This window comes from Hemiscyllium ocellatum, chromosome 10 (genome assembly GCF_020745735.1).
Source record: "Hemiscyllium ocellatum isolate sHemOce1 chromosome 10, sHemOce1.pat.X.cur, whole genome shotgun sequence".
Lineage (NCBI taxonomy): Eukaryota > Metazoa > Chordata > Chondrichthyes > Orectolobiformes > Hemiscylliidae > Hemiscyllium > Hemiscyllium ocellatum.
In genome coordinates, this window is record NC_083410.1 from 31,408,801 (window position 1) to 31,434,289 (window position 25,489).

The following is a 25,489-nucleotide window of genomic DNA, read 5'->3' on the forward strand; positions in this document are numbered from 1 at the left end:
CCTCCTATATTCACATCCAAATCATTTATGTAAATGATGAAAAGCAGTAGACCCCACACCGATCCTTGTGGCACACCACTGGTCACAGGCCTCCAGTCTGAAAAGCAATCTTCCACCCCCACCCTCTGTCTTCTACTTTTGAGCCAATTCTATCTCCAAATGGCTGATTCTCTCTGTATTCCAAGTAATCAAACCTTACTAACTAGTCGACCATGAGGAACCTTGCTGAATGTCTTACTGAAGTCCATATAGAGTCAGAGCTGTGGGACGTATTCAAGAAGGAAATATGAAGAGTACAGGCTAACATGTCCAATAAAGCTCAACAATACAGCGATCTCTCCATATCCCATGTACAGAATCCAATAAAGACAAAAAGAGAGTCTTATAGCACATTTCAAGGGCTCAAAACAGCAAAGACTGTGAAGGCATGTCGAGTGCTCAAAGGGGAAAGTTAAAACAAATCAAATTAGGAAAAGAAAAAGAAGGCATGAAAGATAATGGTGAAATGAAGGAACTTCTGAAGTTTGTTTACAAGTGCCTTATGGGTAAAAGGATAACTAGGACAAGTGTTGTTTTGGATCAGACCACAACCCCTTTCAGAAACTATTAAGAAGATAGCTTAGACCCCAACTACTAATTTTTAAATGCAAATGTAGAGTGTTGTGTTCAGGATGCAAGTCGATTGATCACACTGTCAAACTTGAATGAAAACACACATTATTCTTACACTACAGTAAAAATACGAACAAAAGAATGAAGAAGTGGGCTAACCTAACTGCATTAGAAAACAGAATAATATATTGTTCAACAACTAAACAGTAACTGTTCTGATATTGTAACAACCCATAAATATACCTGTGGCAAGGCAAATTCAGCAAAATAGATAGTCTTGCATTCAGTTTTCAATTCCAGGAGGAAGGATCATCCAGGGAAAACTAATGAGTGAGCCTAATTAACTCGGGCATGCTATAGCAGGTAGAGATGTATAGCAGCTTCCAAACCCTAACAGGTACTGATAGTTGAACTAAAATCCTGGTTTTGTGGGAACCTAACCCTATCTCCATGTTGCTTCTATTGTTTTTAACTCCTTTTTTATGAAAAAGAATCCCCAAGACCTCATGCTATTTACTTTATCAACTTGGAACAGAATATTCTGTACCTCTGTCTCAACCTCTCTTCATAAAGAAAAGGGGACAAAATACACCTTTTACAGCCATTGTAGTGACACAGTAGGACTCATTAAAGGCGAAAGTGAGGACTGCAGATGCTGGAGATCAGAGTCAAGATTAGAGTGATGCTGGAAAAGCACAGCAGGTCAGACAGCATCCGATGAGCAGGAAAATTGACATTTCTGGTAAAAGCCCTTCCTGATGAAGGGCTTTTGCCCGAAACGTTGATTTTCCTGTTCCTCTGATGCTGCTTGACGCGTTAAAGAGTCATGATGGTAATTTATGTGTGGAGGAGAGGACAAAGGAGGAGAGGGCTCTAAATGAATACTTTGTCAATGTTCACTCATGAAGGGATGGTGTGGATATAGAAATCTGGGAGAAGGGTTTGATGAACTTAAATTGACAAAGACATAGAGTAGGTTCTGAGCAGCCTGGCAGGCTTAAAAAGTAAATAAACCTCCAAGTATGGCAAACATATATCCCAGGCTGTTAAATGAAACCAGGGAAGAAATAGCAGGGGTGCGGGCAATTATTTCAATTCCTATGGTACTGTTATTCCAGAAGCCAGGAAGGCACACACCAGGAAGCTACAGAACAATCAGTGGTAGGAATACTATTTTGAGCACTTCTGAGAGAGACAGAATTAATCTGCATTTGAAAAGGCAGGGATTAATCAAAAATAGCATGGTGTGGTTAAGGGGAGGTCATGTCATCGCTTATAGAATCAGTTATATAGAACGAAAACCGACTCTTTGATCCAATTTGTCCATGTTGACATATTTCCTAAACTAATCTAGTCCACTTGCCAGCACTCTGCCGTATCTCTCTAAACCCTTTCCGTTTATATACCCATCCAAATGCCTTTTGACTGGAACAAATGAACCCACACATTTCATGCATGTGATTTACTTGGACTTCCAGAAGGCTTTTGACAAAGTACCACTTTAGAGATTTGTGTGTAAAATTAAAATGCATGGGATTGTGGATGGCGTATTGATATAGGTGGAATACTGGTTAGCATATAGGAAACAAAGAGGAATAAATGGGTCTTTTTCTGAATGGCAGGCAGTGACTCGTGGAGTACCAAAGGGATCAGTACTCGGGTCCTATCTATTCACAGTATATATTTAAAGTATTTGATGAGGGTTCTAAATGCATTGCCCAAATTTGCAAGTGATCCAAAAATGGGCTGGCGGGTGAGATGTGTGAAGGATGCCGAGATGCTTCAAGGTGACAAGGACAAGTTGAGTGAGTAGGGAAAAGCAAGGCAGATGCAGTATAATAGAGATAACTAAGAGGTTATCCATTTGGGTAGCAAGCAGGAAGACAGTTTATTATCTGAATGGCAATAATTTGAGCCAAGGAATGTGCATTGAGACCTGGCTGTCCTTGTACAGAGGAACCTCGATTATCCGAATGAAATGGGCAGGCACTATTTCGATCAGATAATTGATTATTCAGTAAATTGATTCAATGCCTTTCCTTTGGAGCTTGGAGTTTTCTGTTTAGTCCACTCCCCGTTCAGGAGACTAGGCAGCAGCACACCATGCGTGAGCCCTGTCCGTCCCCCCAAACTCCGTTTGACACTGCCCCTGCCGCTCCCAACCCAGTCCAACACTGCATCCCCGTCCCCACCTGCCCCCCCCAACCCCATCCAACGCTGCCCCCGACCATCCCTGCCTCCTGCCCCCCCCCCCCCCCCCAAACCCCGTCCAACACTCCTGCCTCCACCCTCTCCAGGGCAGCCGGACTGGACACCAATAACAAGGCTGCTGCTGCTGCCTTTTGGTTGGGGGTTAGAGGGAGGGGGAGGAGGGAGGGGTGTTATTGAGTTTCCAAATAGCACGTGCACACAGCCAAACACACAACTTTTCACTGCAACTTTTTGACAGTTCCACCTTTGCCCTATGTAGGACAATGTTGGAGAGAGTATCTGGGGAAGCGGGGTTTAGGGTACACACCTGTGTAGCACTCCAGGGAAAGTGTGTGGGGAGAGAGAGAAGGTGGAACGTCCGTCATTTGGAGATGGTGCCTGGGCTCTCACCAGTCCAGGACTGTTCTTTGCAGCATTTCACTAAGCTAAGTTCAGTTTTAATCACCGTAAACAAAATACGCGATCAGTGTTGGAAACACATCTGTGATATAATGTTTCTATCGGGACCTCGAGATCTCCTTCGGATAATCCAATATTCAGATAATTGCTATTCGGATAATCGAGATTTCTCTGTGCATGAGTCATTGAAGGTAGTCTTGCAGGTGCATCAGCTGGTCAAGAAGGCATACGGTATGTTTGCCTTTGTTGCAAGACGATTCAAATACTAGCTCTCCCTTGTCAATTCTATCAGTTACATCCTCAAAAGAATTCCAGTGGATTTGTCAAGAATAATTTGCCTTTCATAAATCCATGCTGATTCTATCTGATCCTGTCACTGTTTTCCAAGTGCTAAACTATTAATTCTTGTATGATGGACTTGCAGCTGATGTCGGGTTGACTGCTGTTTAATTCCTTGTTTTGTCTCTGCCTCCCTTTTCAAATAAAGGGGTCAAATTATCTACAGATTGGAGGCTACCTAATAATCCATACTGTATAGAATCTTGGAAGATGACCACTGATACATCCACTATTTCTAGGGCTACTTCCTTAAGTCCTCTGGAATGTAGATTATTAGGGCCTAGGCGTTTATTGGCCTTCAATTCCATTGTCTTACTGCAATTGTACAGTACCTTGGTAAAACTACACCTGTAATAAAAGGTTTGCCAGACTTAGGAGGAGAGGTTGACTCAGGTAGGATGATATTCAGTGGAATTCAGAAGAATGATGGGGTGGGGTGAGGAATCACATAGAATTCTATAGGTTCCTATCAGGATGATGCAGGTTAGATGCAGGAAGAAAGCTTTCATGACAAGGGGAGTCCAGAACTTGGGGTCACAGTTTCAGGATATGTGGTAAACTATTTAGGATGGAGATGAGAAGTTTCTTCAGTCTGGTGAGCCTTTGTGAATTGCCACCACAAAAATCCGTTGAGGCCAAAATACTATACTTTCAAGGAGTTGAATATTATCCTTGGCATGAAAGCAGTCACAGGGTGTGGGGAAATAACAGGAGCAGGTTTATTTGGATGATCAGCTGTAAGCATAATGAGCGGGCTTGAAACGCCTACACTTTCTACTTTTTCTCTATTTCTATCTTTCAGTTGCATGTTAAAATGAAAACGACAGAGAATTCTGGGATTACTCCATTGTGTTGTGTAGCCAGTTTTTTTGAATAATATAACTGTTCCGTTCCCTAATCCCTGTGGTGTAATATTCTTGCAATAGTTATCAATGCGTAACTAATAAATCAACTTACTTGTTCTTATAGGGAAGTAGAGACAACATGAGCATTGTATTGGTCTGTTTCCCTAATGCTCCCAAGGTTTCAGAAGAGGCAGTGAGGAAAGATGCTGAACTGGATAAGTACCTGGAGTCACGTGTTGAAGGTAGGACAGTTTGGTGTATTGTGAAATGCAGTAATTTTGCTATTTTTTAAAGACAGAATTGGTCATTTAATCTCCATTTTTAATTTCATTAGCCTCTGGCAGAGTACGAAATAATTATTTTAATGCTTTGGTTTTCCAAAATATTGAATATCTTGATAATTGGAAAAATATGTCATGTCTTCTCTGTTGTGACAAAATATGTATTCAGCAAAAGTACTCCCAGAAAGTATGTTCTTTAATTAAAGTTTTTAAAATAACTGGAGAAGATAATCATGGTTAGTTTACTTCTACCTGTTTTGTTCCCAGAATCTGAATGCTGGTTCTGTTCGTTTTCAAAAAGAACCATTTCTTCACCATGTAGTTTTTCATTTATTTTATCCTTGAATCAGTTGATTATATTGTGTTGTCAGATTTGCCACCAAATCTTGTAAGTACGTTACCTTTGTTTAAAGTATAACAGGACACTTGTAAATCGAGAGAGAGCTCCCAGATCTTATGACCTACTGAATGTTTCTTTAATAAATGGAAAAAACGGTTGCAAATTTAAATGGATAAATGCTTTGTCTACCAAGGAGCACTGGCAACAAGTCCAGTGCCACCGAAAATTGATTTCCTGCAATTCCTACAAAACCTAAGAAATAGGAGCAGGAGTTGGCTCCTTGGCCGTTGTACCTGCTTCTGCAATTAGTGAAATCATGGTTCATCTCAACCTCAACTCCACACTCCCACCCAATACTCATGTTCCTTAATTCCCCCAGGGTTCAAAGGTCTACCAATCTCAGTCTCATATATATTCACTGGCCTGACAACTGTAAGGATTCACAACCATCTGAGTAAAAAAAGTTACTCCTTCCTTGGGTCAGTTCAAAATGACTGTTTGTCAATTTCTCAACCAGTATTGAATTTGTCTTAACATTGAGAAGATAAAACAATAATTTTCTTTCTTTTCAGTCAACATTAGAGGTGTAGTGGACAGTGAAGAAAGTTACCTCAGATAACAATGGGATCTTAATCAGTAGGATCAATGGGCAGAGAAGTGGCAGATGGAGGTTAATTCAGATAAATGGCAGCTGCTGCATTTTGGGAAAGCAAATCTTAGCAGGACTTATACACTTAATGGTAAGGTCCTCGGGAGTGTTGCTGACCTTGGAGTGCAGGTTCATAGGTCCTTGAAAGTGGAGTCACAGGTAAATAGGATAGTGAAGAAGGCGTTTGGTATGCTTTCCTTTATTGGTCAGTGTATCGAGTACAGGAGTTGGGAGGTCATGTTGCGGCTGTACAGGACATTGGTTAGGCCACTGTTCCTATCGGAAAGATGTTGTGAAACTTGAAAGGGTTCAGAAAAGATTTACAAAGATGTTGCCAGCATTGGAGGATTGGAGCTATAGGGAAAGTTGAATAGGCTGGGGCTTTTTTCCTGGAGCGTCGGAGGCTGAGAGATGACCTTTTAGAGGTTTACAAAATCATGGGGGGCATGGATAGGTAAATAGGCAAAGTCTTTTTCCCTGAGGTCGGGGAGTCCATAACTAGAGGGCATAAGTTTAGGGTGAGAGGGGAAAGATATAAAAGAGACGTAAGGGGCAACTTTTTCACATACAGGGTGGTATGTGAATGGAATGAGCTGCTAGAGGAAGTGGTGGAGGATAGTACATTTGCAACATTTAAGAGGCATTTGGGTGACTGTATGAATAAGAAGGGTGCTGGCAGGTGGGACCAAGTTGGGTTAGGATATCTGGTCAGCACGGACGGGTTGGACCGAAGGGTCTGTTTCCGTGCTGTACATCTCTATGACTCTCTGAACATTTATCTTTTAAGAAATCATTCTTCTGTGGAAGCTAGTAGTCCGAGACAAGGATATACTTGACATGTCATTGGAATGAAATAAAGACTGAGCGGCTATGCTGCTTCAAGGGACCAGGGTGTACCTAACACCATATAATGTCTGCTCAGTTTTCTGTTTGTAATGTTAACCTTGAGCTAAAATGATTATTTCCCCTGTCCTAAAGTGCTCTTTTGTGAGTTTTTTTTAAGGCCTGCTTTTTGTTTGGTTTTCAGGGGCTCCTTGAAAGTGATGAAGATTAGGTTTTGAATTGTTGAAGCACGAATTTTCAAACTTGTTATTCACTTCCATTTAAAGAATGTTAAAGAAATGAAAGGCTCAGTGCTGGATCACTGTAGCAGGCTTGAGTCAAAGATGTTGGCACAGGAACACAATGTGTTGAAGTGGGAAGCATTTGGAAGCTTCGGGTCACTTGTCACTGACACCATAAGTGTGTGCAAAACAGGCACCCAGCCTGTGTTTCATCTCTCTTATGTAGAGGAGACCGCATTGTGAGCAGCACATACTGTGGACGAGATTGAATGAAATGCATCACCTGGTCTCGGTACTGCTGTAGTGCCGCAGCAAGGTTCAACACAGTCTGGAGGAACAACTCTTCATCTTTCACTTAAACACCTTACAGCCTTTAGAACTTGGCATTGAAGTTAACAATTTCAGAGAACGAACACCACCTTCCATATCAATTACGTACCCCTACAACCCCTTGCAATGTGTTGCGTTCAGCATAGCCAATCCATTTTCAGCCCTCATTATCACCTGTGTAGCTTCTCTTTCTCTGGTTTATGACCACAATCCCTTTCCTTTCTCTCGCTATTTTGTTTCACTTTGTTCTTCTCTCTCTTTTTGTCTGTCCCTCTCCCCCTGCCTCTGCCCCTGCCTCTGCCCCTGCCTCTGCCCCACCTCTATCTAACGGCTCAATAGACTTGAAGGATTAACTGTTTTCTCTTCTCAGATGCTGCCTTGCATCCTGACTTTCTCCAGTACTTTGCCTCCTAACAACCAAAAACAAAGTATTTTGTAAAGTGGACACAAGGCCATTATAAACATATGTTTATACTTTGAGTATATGCAAAAATGTGGGGCAACTGGAATATATTATGGGAAAATGTGAAGTGCACTTTGGCAAGAAACATGGTATCTAAAGACCCAGATTACAGAGTTCTGAGATGCAGAGGGATGAGAGTATCCTCATGCATGAATCGCACAGTGTTAATGTGCAGTTACAGTGGGTATCCTTTATCACAAAGGCGGTTGAATGCATAAGTAGGGAAATTATGCTTCAGTTATCCATGGCACTGATGAGACCACATGTGGAATACTATGCATGTTATTAATCGTTTTGTTTTCTGAAGTGTGTAAAATAGTTGAGAACACAAACCTTCTTTGAATCACCTCATTACTTGAATTGGGCAGGTTGCCTTATGAGGAAAGGGTGAACCAGTTGTGCTTGTATCCTGTGGAATTTTGAAATGAAAGATGAAACTTGATCAAAACATATAAAATTCTGAATGATTTTAACAGGGTAGATTCTTCAGGAAGAATCTTGAACAAAGCGTCACCACATACAGATGAAATGTTTCTCTTTGAGGGTCATGAGTCTTTTAGAACAACACGGAACAGGCCCTTCGGCCCACGATGTTGTGCCGAGACTTAATCCTAATGTAAAATATAGTAACTTAACCTACGCACCCCTAAACTTATTGCTATCCATGTGCATGTCCCGCGGTCGCTTAAATGTCCTCAATGACTTGGCTTCCACCACCTCAGCTGGCAGTTTGGTCCTTGAATAGGTAGTGGAAGCAGTGTGTTTGAGTATTTTTAAGATAGAGATGGATAGATCTTTGTTAGTAAGGGTTGAGAGGTTTCCAGATGTAGGCAGGAATTTGGATTTGATGTTACAATCAGATCAGCCATGATAATACTGAATGATGGGCAGGCTTGAAAGGCTGGATGGCCAACTCTTGCTCCTGCTTTGTTATTACAGGAAACTGCCTCAAAATCATTCTATAAACTTATTTAATAGGCTTCTTCACCAAGTTTGACTTGTTGTCTATATGAAGATTAAAATTCACCTTGATTAATACTTTGCCTTTGTCATGTGTTCTGATTGCTACTTAATACTCTGAGCGGTTTTAAATACTTTTCATGGATCTATAAACTGGACCCACAAGCAGTTCTTTTTCCTTGTTATTCCCAGTCCTCACCCACATTGGTATTACTTCCTGATTTACAAGCCTAGAGCTTTTCGCATTCCTGCCGTTTTGCCATCCTTTACATTGTCTGTTATTGAAATGTTGTAGACCTCCGGGGTCTCTGAATTCACTCAATTGTTGTAGTACAGCAGGAGGCCTGTTATGTTTCTGTCTGCTCTCAAAATGACCAATGTATCCAACATTGATACTTCATCTTCTCCCTGTAAAACACTCATCAGAGAATAAACCAATTCCCTTTTTAATACAAGAACAAAAATGCTGGAGCAAGTCAGCAGGTCTGGCAGTGTCTGTGGAGAGAAAATTAGATAATATTTTGAATCTAGTGACCCTTGGTCAGAATAGTTCTCCTCAGACAGACATTCTGTGAAGACCATTGGACTCCGTTGCTTCTCTTTTCACAGATGCTGCCAGGCCTACCAAGTTTATCAGCATTTTGTTTTGCTTCCAGTGTCCACAGTTTACTGTTTTATTCTCTTTTTAATACCTCAGTTGAACCTGCCACTATCTTGCTCTCAAGCAGCGAATTCCAGATCTTAATGACTTACTATGTGAAAGATTTGCTTTTTAGTCCCACCAAAGCTGCTTTGGCAGTTTGTTTAAATCTGTGCCCTCTAGCTGTCAACTCTTTTTTGTAGAAATGTAAAAGATAGGAGCAGAAGTAGGCTATTTGACTGCTCGAGTCTGCTCCACCATTCAATATGATGGTAACTGATCTTCGAGCTCAAAAGCCTCATCCACCCCACCCCCAAAAAATTGCTTGATTCTTTTAGCCACGATCTCTATCTCCTTTGAAAAAAAAATGTTTTGGTGTCAACCAATTTCTGTGGAAGTGAACTCAATAGGCTCACTACTTTCTAGGTGAATAAATTTATCTTCTCAGTCCTAAAGGTTTAAACCTTATCCTTAAACTCTGAACCCCTGGTTCTGGACTCTTTCTGCATCTAACCTGTTAGAATTATAAAGGCTTCAATGAGATTTCTTTACTCCTGCATGCACCCATGCCCACATGACTCACCCATGCACACTGACATCGCCGACATTTCTAAAGTCCGGTGAATATGCTCCTAACTCCTTTTGGGTGCTCTTAGAATGTCATGCTAAACAGCTTTTCCATATGTATTCTTTCCAGACCCCTCATATTTTTGAATGACTTCCAGACTACTCGGACCACTTGGCAACATGATAGGCCACAAACCAACCAACAAACTTAAACAGCGACTAATGAACCTAAAGGATCCATTAGATACTACCATCAAAACTAAAGTAATTTACAAGATACCATGCCAAGACCTGTTTGTAAAAAAAACTACATCGGACAAACCAGCAGGAAACTTGCCACCAGGATACATGAACACCAACTAGCCACCAAACGACATGACCCTCTATCACTAGTTTCCATACATACAGACAAAGAAGGACACCACTTTGACTGGGACAACACACACTTTCTGGGACAGGAGAAACAAAGACATGCATGAGAATTCTTTAAAAGTATGGCATTCTAACCAGAATTCCATCAACATACACATTGATTTAGATCCCATCTACCTTCACTTGAAAGAAAGAACCGGAAATGGCATCACCCACCTGAGGAAACCAAGGCCTATAAATAGAGAGCGGGACGTACCACCAGCACTTCACCGGAGACTCTCACTGATGATGTTACCTAGTGATGGTGATGAAACATCTGAAACAAACCTTCTAGCTCAGTGAGCTAACTTACTTACATTTTCAATATCTATCACATCTTCTGAACTTTTTCCTAAGAAAATGATCCCAATTTCTCCAATCCAGCAGCATAATTGGCATTCCTCACCCCTAGAATCATTCTTGTGAATCTTGTCTGTGTAATCTCTAATGCCCTGATCCTTTGTCGAATGTGGGTGGTACTGGCTAGGCCAATATTTTATTACCCATTCCAAATTGCCCTTGAGAAGGTGGTGGTGAGTTCACTTAAACTGCTGCACACACCTGTTATGAACACTTTGAATTTCAACAGTTCAACCCAGCAACAGTTCAAAGACAAAATAATGTGTGACGTGGAGGTGAAGGTGTTCTCATATGTCTTGTTACCCTGTTCTTATTGATAGAGATCTTGGGTTTGGAGGTTCCTGTCAAAGGAATCTTGCTGAGGAGTTACAACACAATGTGCAATATTGCCACTGCACATCTGAGTTTCGAATTTGTTAGATGAGCTGGTAAATGGGCTTTTTTGTCCTGAATGGTATTGAGCTTCAGTGTTGTTGAAGTTGCACACGTTCACAAGAGTGGACAATATTCCATCAAAACACCTGATTTCTGTCTTTTTAGATGCTGGATGTTTTTAGGGAATTTGGAGTGGAGTTACTTATTGCTGAATTCCCAGCCCCAGCTGTTATGTTTATATGGTTGGCCTAACTCCGTTTTTGGATGCTGAAACTGGGGGATTCAGTGATGGCAACACCATTAAATGTCACCAGGAAATGGTTAGATGATATCCAGTTGGATATGAACATTGCATGACCCTTGTGTAGCACAGATGTTACTTACTGATTATCAACCCAAGCCTGAATGTTGTCCAGGTCGTGCTGTGTTTGGACACCGATTGAAGGCAGAGTAGTAGATGTTGTCTGTATGGATTTCCACAAAATGTTCGACCAGGTTTCGCATGGTCGACTGGTTAGTAAGTTTTAGATCGCAAGGGATTCGAGGGAGCTAGCCAATTGGATGCAAACTTGGCTTGAAGATAGAAGACAGAGGGTGGTGGTAGAGGGTTGCTTTACAGACTGTGACCTGTGGTATGCCACAAGGTTCTGTGCCAGGTCCACTGCTTTTCGTCATTTATTTCAATGATTTGGATGTGAATGTAGGAAGTATGGTTAGTACATTTGTAGATTACACCAAAATAGGTATTGTAGTGGACAGCAAAAAGGGTTGCTTCAGAGTACAATGCGACCTTGATCAGATGCTAATGGGCTGAGCAGTGGCACTTGGAATTTAATTTAGATAAATATAAGGTATTGCATTTTAGTAAGGCAAATCAAGGCAGGACCTAAACACTTAATTGTAGGACCCTGAGGAGTATTGCCAAACAAATATCTTGGGGTGCAGGTGCATAGTTTTTGAAAGTGAAATGCAGGTAGATAGGATAGTGGTTGGCATTGGCATGCTTTCCTTTATTGGTCAGAGCATTGAGTATGGAGTTGGGAGGTCATGTTGTGGCTGTTCAGGACATTGGTCAAGCCACTTAGAGAATTCCAGTGTGTAAACAGGCCCTTTGGTCCAACTCATCCATGCTGACCAGATATCCCAACCCTTTCTAGTCCCACCTGCCAGCAGCTGGCCCCTCTCCCTCCAAGTCCTTCCTATTCATATACCCATCCAGATGTCTCTTAAATGTTGCAATTGTATGAGCCTCCACCACTTCCTCTGGCAGCTCATTCCATACACGTACCACCTGCTGTGTGAAAACATTGCCCCTTACGTCTCTTTTATATCTTTCCCCTCTCATCCTAAATCTATACTCTCCAGTTCTGAACTCCCCGCCCCCAGGGAAAAGACTTTGTCTATTTATCGTTTCCATGTCCCTCATGATTTTGTAAACCTCTATAAGGTCACCCCTCAGCCTCCACTGCTCCAGGGAAAATAGCCCTAGCCCATTCAACCTCTCTCCATAACTCAAATCCTCCAACCCTGGCAACATCCTTGTAAATCTTTTCTGAACCCTTTTAGGTTTCACAACATCTTTCCGATAGGAAGAAGACCAGAATTGCACAAAGTATTCCAATAGTGGCCTAACCAGTGTCCTGCACAGCCGTAACATGACCTCCCAACTCCTGTACTCTATACTCTGACCAATAAAGGGGAGCATACTAAACGCTACCTTCACTACTCTATCTATCTGTGACTCCACTTTCAAAGAGCTATGAACCTGCACCCAAGTTCTCTTTGTTCAGCAACACTCCCCAGGATCACCGCCACTCTCTGTCTTCTACTTTCGAGCTAGTTCTGAATCCAAATGGCTAGTTCGTCCTGTATTCCATGAGATCTAACCTTGCTAACCAGTCTCCCATGGGGGAACCTTGTCTAACGCCTTACTGAAATCCATATGGATCACGTCTACTGCTCTGCCCTCATCAATCCTCTTTGTTATTTCTTCAAAAATCTTAATCAAGTTTGTGAGACATGATTTCCTACACACAAAGCCATGTTGACCATCCCTAATCAGTCCTCGCCTTTCCAAATACATGAATATCCTGTCCATCAGTATTCTCTCCAACAATTTGCCCACCACTAATGTCAAGCTCACTGGTCAATATTTCCATGGCTGGTCTTTCCCACCTTTCTTAAACAGTGCCACCATGTTAGCCAACCCTCCAGTCTTCTGGCATCTCACCTGTGACTATCGATCATACAGAAATCTCAGTAAGAAGTCCAGCAATCACTGCCCTAGCTTCCCAGAGTTCTAGGGTACACCTCGGGATTTATCCACTTTATGCATTTCAAGACATCCAGCACTTCCTCCTCTGTAATATGGACATTTTTCAAGAAGTTACCATCTATTTCCCTATATTCTATATCTTCCATGTCCTTTTCCACAGTAATTACTGATGCAAAATACTCGTTTAGTATCTCCCCCCCCCCCCCCCCCCCCCCCCCAAATCTCCTGCGGCTCCACACAAATGCTGCCTTGCTGATGATTGAGGAGCCCTATTCTCTCCTTAGTTGTCCTTTTGTCCTTAATGCATTTGTAAAAACCCTTCGGATTCTCCTTGACTTGATTTGCCAAAGCTATCTCATGTCCCCTTTTTGCCCTCCTGATTTCCCTCTTAAGTATACTCCTACTGCCTTTATACTCTTCTAAGGATTCACTCGATCTATTCTGTCTATCCTGACATATGCTTTCTTTTTTTTACAAACCCTCAATTTCTTTAGTCATCCAGCATTCCCAATATCTACTAGCCTTTCCTTTCACCCTAACAGGAATATACTTTCTCTGGATCCTTGTTATCTCTTTTCTGAAAGTTTCCCATTTTGCAGCTGTACCTTTGCCTGCAAACATCTACCCCCCAATTAGTTTTTGAAAGTTCTTGCCTAATATCATCAAAATTGGCCTTTCTCCAATTTAGAACTTCATTTTTTAGTTCTGAAACATCCATCTTCATCACTATTTTAAAACTAATAGAATTATGGTCGCTGGCTACAAAGTGCTCCCCCACTGACACCTCAGTCACCTGCCCTGCCTTATTTCCCATGAGTAAGTCAAGTTTTGCACCTTCTGTAGTAGGTACATCCACAAACTGAATCAGAAAATTTTCTTGTACACACTTAACAAATTCCTCTCCATCTAAACCCTTAACACTATGGCAGTCCCAGTGTATGTTTGGAACGTTAAATCTCCTACCATAGCCATCCTATTATTCTTACAAATAACCAAGATCTCCTTACAAGTTTGTTTCTCAATTTCCCTCTGAGTATTAGGGGGTCTATAATTCAACGACACTTACTGCAGATATAAACCTCAGTAACCCGTAAACTCTCCTTAAACTCCCACATCCGACAAGAAGAGCATATAACTCTACTAAAGGCCATTTTTGCTTCTTTCACTCGACAGACCCAGAAAATAGCACTGTCTTATTCTTATACAAAACACTGCTCCAGGTTAAGTTAATACTTATGGCGTATTGTTTAAGTTTCATCAGGAGACATATCTCAATAAAACATATAATCAAGAGCCCAATCTATTCACTACTGCAGACGTATTATCAGACCATGCTTATAATATCCACTTACCTGTTTCTGTGTTGTGATCTCTTCCAAACAGGTTCCTTCAAGATCAGTTGTGAATTTCACTGTTTGTTAATTTTTCCAGATGCACTTCGATGTCCAGCGATACATGAATTCAACTGCAAAGGCAGTAACTGCGCAGGTTCACTGCTGTCAGTTAGCAGTGTGGGTTTCTCTCTCACGCTCTCTCGCGCTCTCACTCGGGCAGTTTTCCCTGGAGCGTGAAGGCTGAGGGGTGACCTTACAGAGATTTACAAAATCGTGAGGTAAATAGACAAGGTCTTGTTTTCTAGGTTGGGGCGAGTCCAAAACTAGAGGGTAAAAGTTTAGCGTGAGCGGGAGGGGAAAGATTCAAAAAGGACATAGTATCTTTTTCACAGAGGGTGGAGCGTGCATGGAATGAGCTGCCAGTGGAATTGGTGGAGATATTTACAATTACAGCATTTGAAAGGCACCTGGATGGGTGTATGAATACAAATGGTTTAGAGGGATATGGGCTAAATGCTGGCAGATGGGACTCATTCAGATTGGGATGTCTGGTTGGTGTGGATAAGTTGGACCAAAGGGTCTGTTTCCCGACTATATGACTCTATAATCAGATGAAGAGGTGTGGTTTGTGGCAATCAATAGAAAACTTTCTTGCTCATGTTTGACTTGATGTCATGTGATTTCATGGGGTCTAGAGTAATTATTGAAAACTCCCAGGGCAACACTCCTGGCTGTGTATGACTGTTCTACCACCTCTGGTGGGGTAAGATATCCCAAGTGTTGGTGATGGTGGCATCAGGGACATTGTCTTCAAAGTATGATTGTGAATATGACCTCATACTGTTGCTTGACAAGTAATTGAGACAGCTGTGCAGATAGTCTTTGCAGAATTGATGGGGCTGAGACTGCTGTTGTTTGGTGTCTTGATTATTCGCTGGTTGTCTGTCTGGTTTAATTCCTTTTCATTGGACTTTGTATTGGTTGGATACAATTGATGGTTTGCTAGTCGTTTCAGAGGACTCGTCAGATCCACAGCAATTAACTTGAATATTGAGTCACATATCGGGTAGACCACGAGGGGATGGCAAACTTTTGTTTCCTAAAGGTCATTACTGAGTTTTACTGATGGTCAACAGTGGATTCATTTGACTAGTTTTTCATTCCATATTTATTAGTTGAGTTCAAATTTCACCATCTGTCATTAGCTTAAGTTTGCGGATTACTACTGCAGTGCCAATATCCTAACACCATCACTCCCTCCTTGTTTTGTACAAATTTAACATAATCTTGTACACCGTGCCCTGGGTTTGATTCCAGCCTTGGGCAACTGTCTGTGTGAAGTTTGCCCAAGTCTCCCCCTTTCTGTGTGGGTTTCCTATGGATGCTCTGGTTTCCTTCCACAGTCCAAAATGTGCAGGATTAGGTGTATTTGCTGTGTTAAATTGCCCATAGTGGCCAGGGATGTCTAAGCAAGGTGGATTAGCCATGGGAAATGCAGGGATAGGATGGGGTGCTAGAATGCATTTGAAGGGTCACTGTGGACTTGATGGGACAAACGGCCTGCTTTGACACTATAGGGATTCTGTGGTTTAATTAAGCGTATTTCTCCATAATTCTGAAGACCACAACTGTACACAGTAATCCAGTCTGTACAACTGTAGCAAGACTTTTGTTTTCCGACTCGACTTTATCCCCTTGGAATAAAGATCAACATGCCATTTACATTCTCAGTCACATGTTGAACCTGAATATTTGCATTGTATTTCCTGTATGAATACACCCAAGGCACTCTCCACAATGCCCTATACAAGATCCATGCCTTTGAAAAAATATTTAGACTTTCTATTCTTAAATTCCAAGTGTATAATTATACGCTTAGCACACAATATTCAATCTGCCATTCTGCTAGTTATTTAGTTAAACAGTAGATATCAATTTGCAGCCTTTCTGTTTGTTATGGACCAGACCAAACCCCCTCAACATATTCCGAAAATAGACCAACATTTTTTCTTATTTTGATTGGTTAAATACTGAATTTAAAACAAAACCTACTTTATTCATCCACTATAAATTAAAAAAAATAACAAATTGGAATAACTTTATTGGCAAACTTAACAGAATGATAGATTATTTCAATACTAAACGGTAACTGTTCCAATGTCGTGACATATCATAAACACACCCTTGGCAAAACGCAAGTTCAGAAAACAAATTGTCTCGCATGCAATTTCCAGTAGCCCAGGAGACAAAAAGAAAATCAAGAGAAAATTCTGAGTGTATGTAGCAGCCAGGAGAGATTTACTACAGCTTCCAACCCTGCTGACACCTCAGCAACAAATGCTGCCACTGAAAAAGAAACCAGCTGAAAATCCTGCTTCTGTGACAGCTGAACCAGATCCATTGAGACTACTTTTATTGTTGCAAAACAAAAATTCAGGGCCTCAAGTTGTTTACTCTAATGGCTCTAGTAGATAACTCTGAACCTCTGCCTTAAAGCCTCTCTTCAAAAAAAAAGGACAAAATATACCTCTTAAAGATACAATATCGCCACATGTTTCCTCATTAAAGCTATATTGACACCCAGCTTTGTATAACCATGTGTTACTCTATCTCTCTGCATGTGAGTGAATATTAAGTATTGTCAGTAGCTGATGCTCCAGCCCTGTGTTCTTTATTGTACCCCAGCATTCATAGCTGTCAATTTGAACATAATCCTCATGCCTACTCTTGCTTTCCTGTCAGTTTCCTGATCCTGTATGCATGCTAACATTTTACACCAAGTTCTGTGAGTTGTTATTTTGCTTCTCGACTCTTGCCATCTTATCAATGATAAGACCATTTATGCATAAAGCATAGTCAGAAATCATGAAGTAGTTTCTCTGGATCTTCTGTGAGAAGAAGTAGGTGATGGGAGTGAAAAATCTTGGTCAAATATTTTCTGTGTTTTAAAGTAGTTGATGTTCTTGATGTAGGCAAGGAATGTTGAAGATGATGAGCTCCAAGTGATGAAGCAGGGTTTTGGCTGAGGGAATAGGAAAAAGCTGTTTTGGAGGGGTGAGAGGGGAGTTGCACGCTGAATTGATTGGTATTCCTGGGTTTTGCATTGCCCGACTGTACCTGAGGTTGTGTTTTGGTAAAGAGGTTTGATGAAATCTGTGCCAGAGCCATGTAGATGCCGATGAAAACCATCAGGATTGATTTTGTCTCTGGCATAAAGCTACAGAAAAAGTTGAAGATAAATAGTAAAGGAAATCTCCTTGGATAAATGAAAATTGGATATAAAGTTTCAGAATTCAGAAAATATTAGATTGGTTTGCAACATTTAGATTATTTGCTGTCAAACTGTGTGAAGTATTCAGTTACAGAAACTACCTTAAAAAGTATTTCGCTGTGTGTTCTGAAGATTTCTCAGTTTTTTTTGTCATGTGGCCTTAAAATATTAACGTCTGTCTTTTTTGACAAGATAATTGAGCTCAGATACTTGTAATCATCTTGTAAGGGTTGAGAATATAATTTTGAGCCAGAAAAAGTATACTTGTCATCTGTGTACAGTCACTTGATGTTGCTGTACATTTCCTTGCAGTTTCGATAAAAGGTAATTTGCTGTTTGTGACTGGGTTCTTGAATCCTGTGTGATACTGGTTCCCTTGGTTTGTTTTGAATCCTCTGAGTAAGACCGTTACAAATTGTATTGCAATCTTTTCAAAGATGAGCTTTTTTTTTCAATTCCAAAGAATCTTGACGACATAGAGAATTGCGTACGAAGTTGGAAAGAATGCCTTATGGCATATGTTCAGATGCAGTGGATATCAGGTGCATCACATCTCCTGGTTTGAGTAAAACATTGGATAGTTTGAATTGTTCATGTTGCTGTTAGATTCAGCTTCAGTATGTGGCTGGCACCAAGCCTTTTCGGCAAAGCATGTGTGGCAGGATTCTATCAAAATGTGTATTGATTCAAACATTGCTCTCACAGAAAACATTACCAGCAATAAGCAGATGTTGCTGGAATATCCTGTATATTGTGTCTGAAAAGCTTAAATGAAGTAAATTTCCATAAGCAATGCAATGAACTTTTCAACTTTGAGTTGTTCAGTGAAATTTCTGACATTGTTATGAACAATGCATCACAGAATTGGGGTGATAAAATTCAAGGACAGTTACAGCCATATTACGGCTGCTGCAGATCTCTGTATAAATTGAAACTTGGTTTACTTGATGTTGTACATGTTTTCTTTTTACTCTTCTTTTGTTAAGAATTATCATTGTGGTTGCTCAAATGTCACAGAGAAAACAGAGAGAAAGTTATTCTGAACACAGTTTCTTGGACAAGCGGGCAACACTTAACGTTTGTCTGGAAATGGCTTGCAAAAAGAGCCTGTGCACTGCTGTTCAGTTGGCTGACTACTTTCTGGTGTTCTGAATCAATAGGCTGGTTTTTCTGATGTAAATCCCATTTTAACATACTCTGGCTTACAGGAAATGGAAACGCAACGTAATTAACTTTGTAGTGATAAAATACTAAAAGCTTTGTTAAAATAGAAAAATTAAGGAAATTAGAGCGCAAAAGTTTGAATTCATTAATAGAGCAATACTTAATTATTTCTCAGATCGCAATTGATATTTAATGAATGAATATTGAGCTGAGGTCAATTGCTTACTGAAAAGGTGAGAGTCCTATTATAGCTGATCCAAAATCGGTATGGACTGCACCTGTTTGAATTGAGGAATGTGTACCACTTATGTTTTTTTTTCTCTTTACACTGAAATTTAGTGTGCAATAAAACCCACATTTCCACAGTCACAAATTAAAGTAATTATGTTCAACAGAATTTGCCTTTTCCCATGCTGCCCATTCACCCTACCTTGCTACATCGTTTAATTTGTGCTGAAAACTTTGAAATAAGTTCTTGAATCAATGAACCTCATTTGCACTTCATGTGCAAAGACATGTTGGCCTTTACCAGAGCTTCTTTTGGTGCAAGTTGCATCAGTCTTTTGAAAATTAGATGTTTTAAAATGTTATTTTCATAAGTGCTGTTTTCATACTTAGTGTTTTGTCATACCTCTGGCTTTCAAGATGATTGGGGTTTAGATAGGGTTGACAGTGAGAACCTTTTTCCGCGTATGGAGTCAGCTGTTACTAGGGGACACAGCTTTAAATTAAGGGGAGATTGGTATAGGACAGATGTTAGGGGTAGATTCTTTACTCAGCGGGTTGAGAGTTCATGGAATACCCTGCCAGTATCAGTGGTGGACTCTTCCTCTTTATGGTCATTTAAGCGGGCATTGGATAAGCATATGGAGGTTATTGGGCTAGTGTAGGTTAGGTAGGCTTCAGTCGGCGCAACATCGAGGGCCGAAGGGCCTGTACTGCGCTGTATTTTTCTATGTTCTATGTTCATTCTAACAGAATTGATCATAAGAGTCAGGCAGCCTTGCTACAGTTGTGTAATTCTTTGAGTATGCTGCACAGTTTTGTTCTCAACATCTAAAGAAGGATATGTGTGAACTGGAGGCAGTACGGTGAAAATTCACTGGATTGCATATGTTTAAGGCTTGTCCAAGACAAGAGACTGAGCAAATTGGATTTATTTTCTTAGAAGTTGAGCAGAAATAGAGATAACAAAAGGATTTTGAAGGGGCTTGACAGGTCGAGATTGAGGTTTTTCTTGTTGGAAAAGTGAGAATGCAGACAGAGTCCCAGCAAAGGGGTCAGTCATTTAGAATGAGATATGAGAATTCTTCACTCAGTGGACAGTAAAACTTTGAAATTAATTATCTCAGGGAACTGAGACTGCTCCATTATTGAGTATATTTAAGTCTCAGAGGGACAGACTTCAGTTGCTCAAGAAATCAAGGTTTGTGCAGAGTGGATAGACAAGTATAGTTGAAGCAGAATGTCAGTTATGGTTGTATTGAATGGCAAGAAGGCTTGAAGTGATGTGCAGTCTCCTCTTTCTTATGTTCTTGAATGTCTCAAATTGCAAATGAATTTCTAAGTGCAGTTAGTGTTAATTAGGCAAATGTAAAAGAAAATTGCACAATAATGTCAAACACAAAGTGTGTTCGGTTAAGTGATCACTTCGTTTTGGTGGTATTAGTAAAGAGGAGAATGTTAGCCCATTGAACTCCCTGTTGCTTCTTCCACGTGCCTGTGTCTGGGCTTTTTAGTGGAAAGTGAAGCCTGGAGCTTCAGTATTAAATGATGAAGCTGAACAGCTTCAAAATGTACCACATCGTAGAATCAGCCCCTGGAGTGGAGATTTGGCCCATAACCTTTCACTGTGGAATTCTGACACTTTGACTTGACACAGCTAAGTTACAATCTCATCCAAAATAAACATTTTCCTGATCCATTCTTTCTGTTACTTCTGCAAAAAGCTCAATCAGGTTAGCGGAGTATGATTTTGCCCCAACAATTTAGAGGATGTTACACTGAGCACTTTGGCAAATTTAATCAAAATAAATTTTAAGCAAGAAATGTTATATTCAATTATCAATTCCAGAAATCATGCTGAAACCGAGTGAAGAAGGAATACCTGATTTGGTTCATGTGATGCGCACCCTTTCTATGGAGAATATCCCAAATCTACCGCCGGGCGGTGGCCTTGCGAGCAAGTGAGTATACGATATCATGGAACTGTAATACAGTCATAAACTTTACAAACTAATACATTGTACCCTAATGTTTTTCAGTTCCGTAATTAATAAAATAAGCAAAAGGTTTCCATCCAATTGCCAAAACCTTTGTGTGCCCCTGCAGGTTTGTTTTCTTAATCATCCACCACCAAAAATAGCTCTTTCCCAAGCATATTTATCGGTCAAAAAAATGGATTGCAATGTTTGGACCAAATCCTTGGTAAACAAGGAGGCTGTGAGATATCAGATAAGATTTTTTAAAAAACTGAAAAGCATTTGTGTTCTGAAAAAATTACATTTGACTCTGTTTTTCTCTCCACAGATGCAGCCAGAACCTTCTGAGTTTTTCCAAAACTTGCTGTTTTTATTTCAGATTTCCAACTTTCACAATATTTTACTTTTAGAAAATGTAATTCTAAACACAAAAGTACTTAAACTGCAATAGGTTGTTACCTGGTTATAAATGGAATGCAGCAGAGGTTGGTGAGCAAAGTAAGATCAGGAATTGTGCAGATGGCTGTGATTAGATTACTTAGTGTGGAAACAGTCCCTTCGGCCGAACAAGTCCACACCGACCTGCCGAAGCGCAACCCACCCAGACCCATTACCCTACACTTATCCCTTCACCTAACACTATGGGCAGTTGAGCATGTTAGAGGATTGATGAGGGCAGAACGGTGAATGTGATCTATATGGATTTCAGTAAGGCATTCGACAAGGTTCCCCATGGGAGACTGATTAGCAAGGTTAAATCTCACGGAATACAGGGAGAACTAGCCATTTGGATACAGAACTGGCTCAAAGGTAGAAGACAGAGGGTGGTGATGGAGGGTTGTTTTTCAGACTGGAGGCCTGTGACCAGAGGAGTGCCACAGGATCGGTGCTGGGCCCTCTACTTTTTGTCATTTACATAAATGATTTGGATGCGAGCATAAAAGGTACAGTTAGTAAATTTGCAGATGACACCAAAATTGGAGATGTGGTGGACAGCGAAGAGGGTTACATCAGATTACAACAGGATCTTGACCAGATGGGCCAATGGGCTGAGAAGTGGCAGATGGAGTTTAATTCAGATAAATGCGAGGTGTTGCATTTTGGGAAAGCAAATCTTAGCAGGACTTATACACTTAATGGTAAGGTCCTAGGGAGTGTTGCTGAACCAAGAGACCTTGTAGTGCAGGTTCATAGGTCCTTGAAAGTGGAGTCGCAGGTAGATAGGATAGTGAAGAAGGCGTTTGGTATGCTTTCCTTTATTGGTCAGAGTATAGAGTACAGGAGCTGGGAGGTCATGTTTTGGCTGTACAGGACATTGCTAAAAATGTGTTGCTGGAAAAGCGCAACAGGTCAGGCAGCATCCAAGGAACAGGAGATTCGACGTTTCGGGCATAAGCCCTTCTTCAGGAATGATTTGACGTTTCGAGCATAAACCCTTCTTCAGGACCTTGTACAGGACATTGGTTAGGCCACTGTTGGAATATTGCGTGCAATTCTGGTCTCCTTTCTACTGGAAAGATGTTGTGAAACTTGAAAGGGTTCAGAAAAGATTTACAAGGATGTTGCCAGGGTTGGAGGATCTGAGCTACAGGGAGAGGCTGAACGAGCTGGGGCTGTGTTCCCTGGATCGTCGGAGGCTGAGGGGTGACCTTCTAGAGGTTTACAAAATTGAGGGGCATGGATATGATAAATAGACAATGTCTTTTCCCTGGGGTTGGGGAGTCCAGAACTAAAGGGCATAGGTTGAGGGTGAGAGGGGAAAGATATAAAAAGAGACCTAAGGGGCAACTTTTTCACGCAGAAGGTGGTACATATATGGAATGAGCTGCCAGAGGAAATGGTGGTACAATTGCAACATTTAAGAGGCATTTGGATGGGTATATGAATAGGAAGGGTTTGGAGGGATATGGGCCGGGTGCTGGCAGGTGGGACTAGATTGGGTTGGGATATCTGGTCGGCATGGACGGGTTTGACCGAAGGGTCTGTTTCCATGCTGTACATCTCTATGACTCTATGACTAAGTCCAAATTAATTATATCCACTGGTTCCCCTGAATCAATTCTACAATTTGTATTCTCAAAAAATTCCAATAGATTTTAAAGTATCATTTCTCTCTCAAATCTATTCTAACTATCTATTCCTGCTATTGTCTGCAAGTACTCAACTATTAAATTTTATTATTATGGACTCGAACCTTTTCCCCAATACTGATCAGACTGATTAGTCCGTATTTCCAAATTTTCTCTCTGCCTCATTTAGTAGCTCCACTAGTTACCAACCAATCTGTAGGTACTGTTCCAGAGACTATGGAATCTTGCAAGATGAGCACCAATGCATCTATTATTTCTGGAGCCACCTTCTTAAACACTTAGGGATGTAGATTATCAAGTCCTGGGGATTTATTGCCCTTCAATCTCATCAACTTACATAATACCTATTTCCATACTAATATTGATTTCCTTTAGCTGTTAGTTATATTCTGATTTGAAATGCCACAAAATCCATGCACACATTCAACTGAGTCGGAGTCTGGCCTCCATTAGAAGTAAAGATTCAAGTTAGCAAATGTCGATTGCATTTCTTAGAGTAACGTACTTTTCATCAAATAGGCAAGTATTTTAAATAAAAAAATCTTCTTCAATCATTGCTTCATTTTTAAGAAGAATTAATGATAATAGTGATTTCTCATATTTAAGGCTGGGAAAGACAGATTTTAGTCCTCTTATGGAATAGAGGGATATGGTGAGTGGCTAAGAAAATGGCATGAAAGAAGGTCAGCCCTAACCATGTTGTGTGACAGAGCAGGCTTGATGAGGCTTAGTGTCTTTCTGCTTTTAACTCTTGTATTGAAGAGGTAATAATGAGGGATGTAACTTTTAATATTGGGGTCATTGTAACCCTGACACATGCTGATTTGTGCTAAGATTTAAGAAATATTCTCAAGTGTATAAAATAATATCAAATGTGAAGAATATGAAGTTATGAAAAAAGGTTGAAGCCGCACCTGATTGCTTTAGTGATGACTGTTGTGTTTTTGGTAAGAGAAATGGAAGCATACCTTATTGATGGTGTTTCAACTAAACAATGAGTTGTGTTAAATAAAAGCAAAATACTGCAAAGGCTGGAAATCTGACATGAAGGCAGGAAGTATTGTTGACTAACTCACGAAATCTGGCACATCTCTGATTTAATATCTGATCCAATATGTTTCTTCAGACCTGAAGAAAAAAGGTTGATTGTATCTTAATGTAAATTGTAATGACTGTACAAGTCTTAACCTTGTGAAGAAATCTGCAAACTAAGTTAATTGAATGTAAATTTGTTCACGTCTGTGAATTACAGTCTGTTTGAAATAAAGAATTTTCAATAGTCTTCATGTGGCAGATAACAGTACCTTTCAGAATAGGCAAGAACATTTTTTTTATTATTTTGGGATTTGGTCAGTGTACCCTGAAAAATAGTAAATGCAGGAGGACAGTGCCTCATCTCAGAAACCAAGTCTATAAAGAAATATAGATCACATATTTTCAATCAGAATGCTATAAATGGCCGTTAAAACATGGAACACTGCACATTCTGAACTTGTCACATATGAAACAGTAAAAAGCAATTAGCTTTTACAAGGATAAACATCAGATTAGGACGTCAATTCAAAAAATAGTTAACATGATTCAGGAAGAGGGATAACAGGCCCAAGAGCACCAGGACCCATGATTTCTCTCCTGGACCTACATATCATGTTCAAATTATATAAAAATGGAATTTTCCAACATTTAATACTGTGATCACTGTTTTCGATATGGACTTTAGGGTCTGGGGTGCAATCTTGAAATTTGTAAATGAAGTCAAAATTGCAAGCATAATAAAGACTGAAGAAGATAGTAAAAAGCTTTCAAGAGGAGAGAAATCAGAGTTAACATTTTGGGTCCAGTGGGGGGGTCATGTTGCAGCTATGCACACCTTTTGTTCGGCCACTTTTGGAATATTGCTTGCAGTTTTGGTCTCCTTCCTATTGGAACGATGTTGTGAAACTGTAAAGGTTTGAGAAAAGAATTACAAGGATGTTGCCAGTGTTGACCTTGTAGAGGTTTATAAAATCATGAGGGGGATGAATAGGATAACTCGACAAAGTCTTTTCCCTGAGGTTGGGGAGTCCAGAATTAGAAGACATAGCTTTAGGGTGAGAGGGGAAATATATAAAAGAGACCTAAGGGGCAACTTTTTTCACGCAGAGGGTGGTGCAGACATGGAATGAGCTGCTAGAGGACGTGATGGAGGCTGGTACAATCCCACGATTTAAAAGGCGTCTGGATGGATATATGAATAGGAAGGGTTTAGAGGAATATGGGCCAAGTGCTGGCAAATGGGACTAGATTAGGTCAGGATGAGTTGGACCGA

The 25,489-nt window shown here is 40.5% G+C and overlaps 1 protein-coding gene across 4 annotated transcripts in view; it reads left to right on the forward strand.

The window, feature by feature from the left end:
* Positions 1-25,489, forward strand: part of ppm1ba (protein phosphatase, Mg2+/Mn2+ dependent, 1Ba) — a 207,477-nt gene that overhangs the window by 154,482 nt on the left and 27,506 nt on the right. For all 4 annotated transcript variants that reach the window (XM_060831375.1, XM_060831379.1, XM_060831378.1 and 1 more), the window contains exons 3-4: positions 4,531-4,648; positions 20,965-21,076. In XM_060831375.1, coding sequence (XP_060687358.1) covers positions 4,531-4,648; positions 20,965-21,076 — 230 coding nt within the window. The remainder of the gene's footprint in view (positions 1-4,530; positions 4,649-20,964; positions 21,077-25,489) is intronic.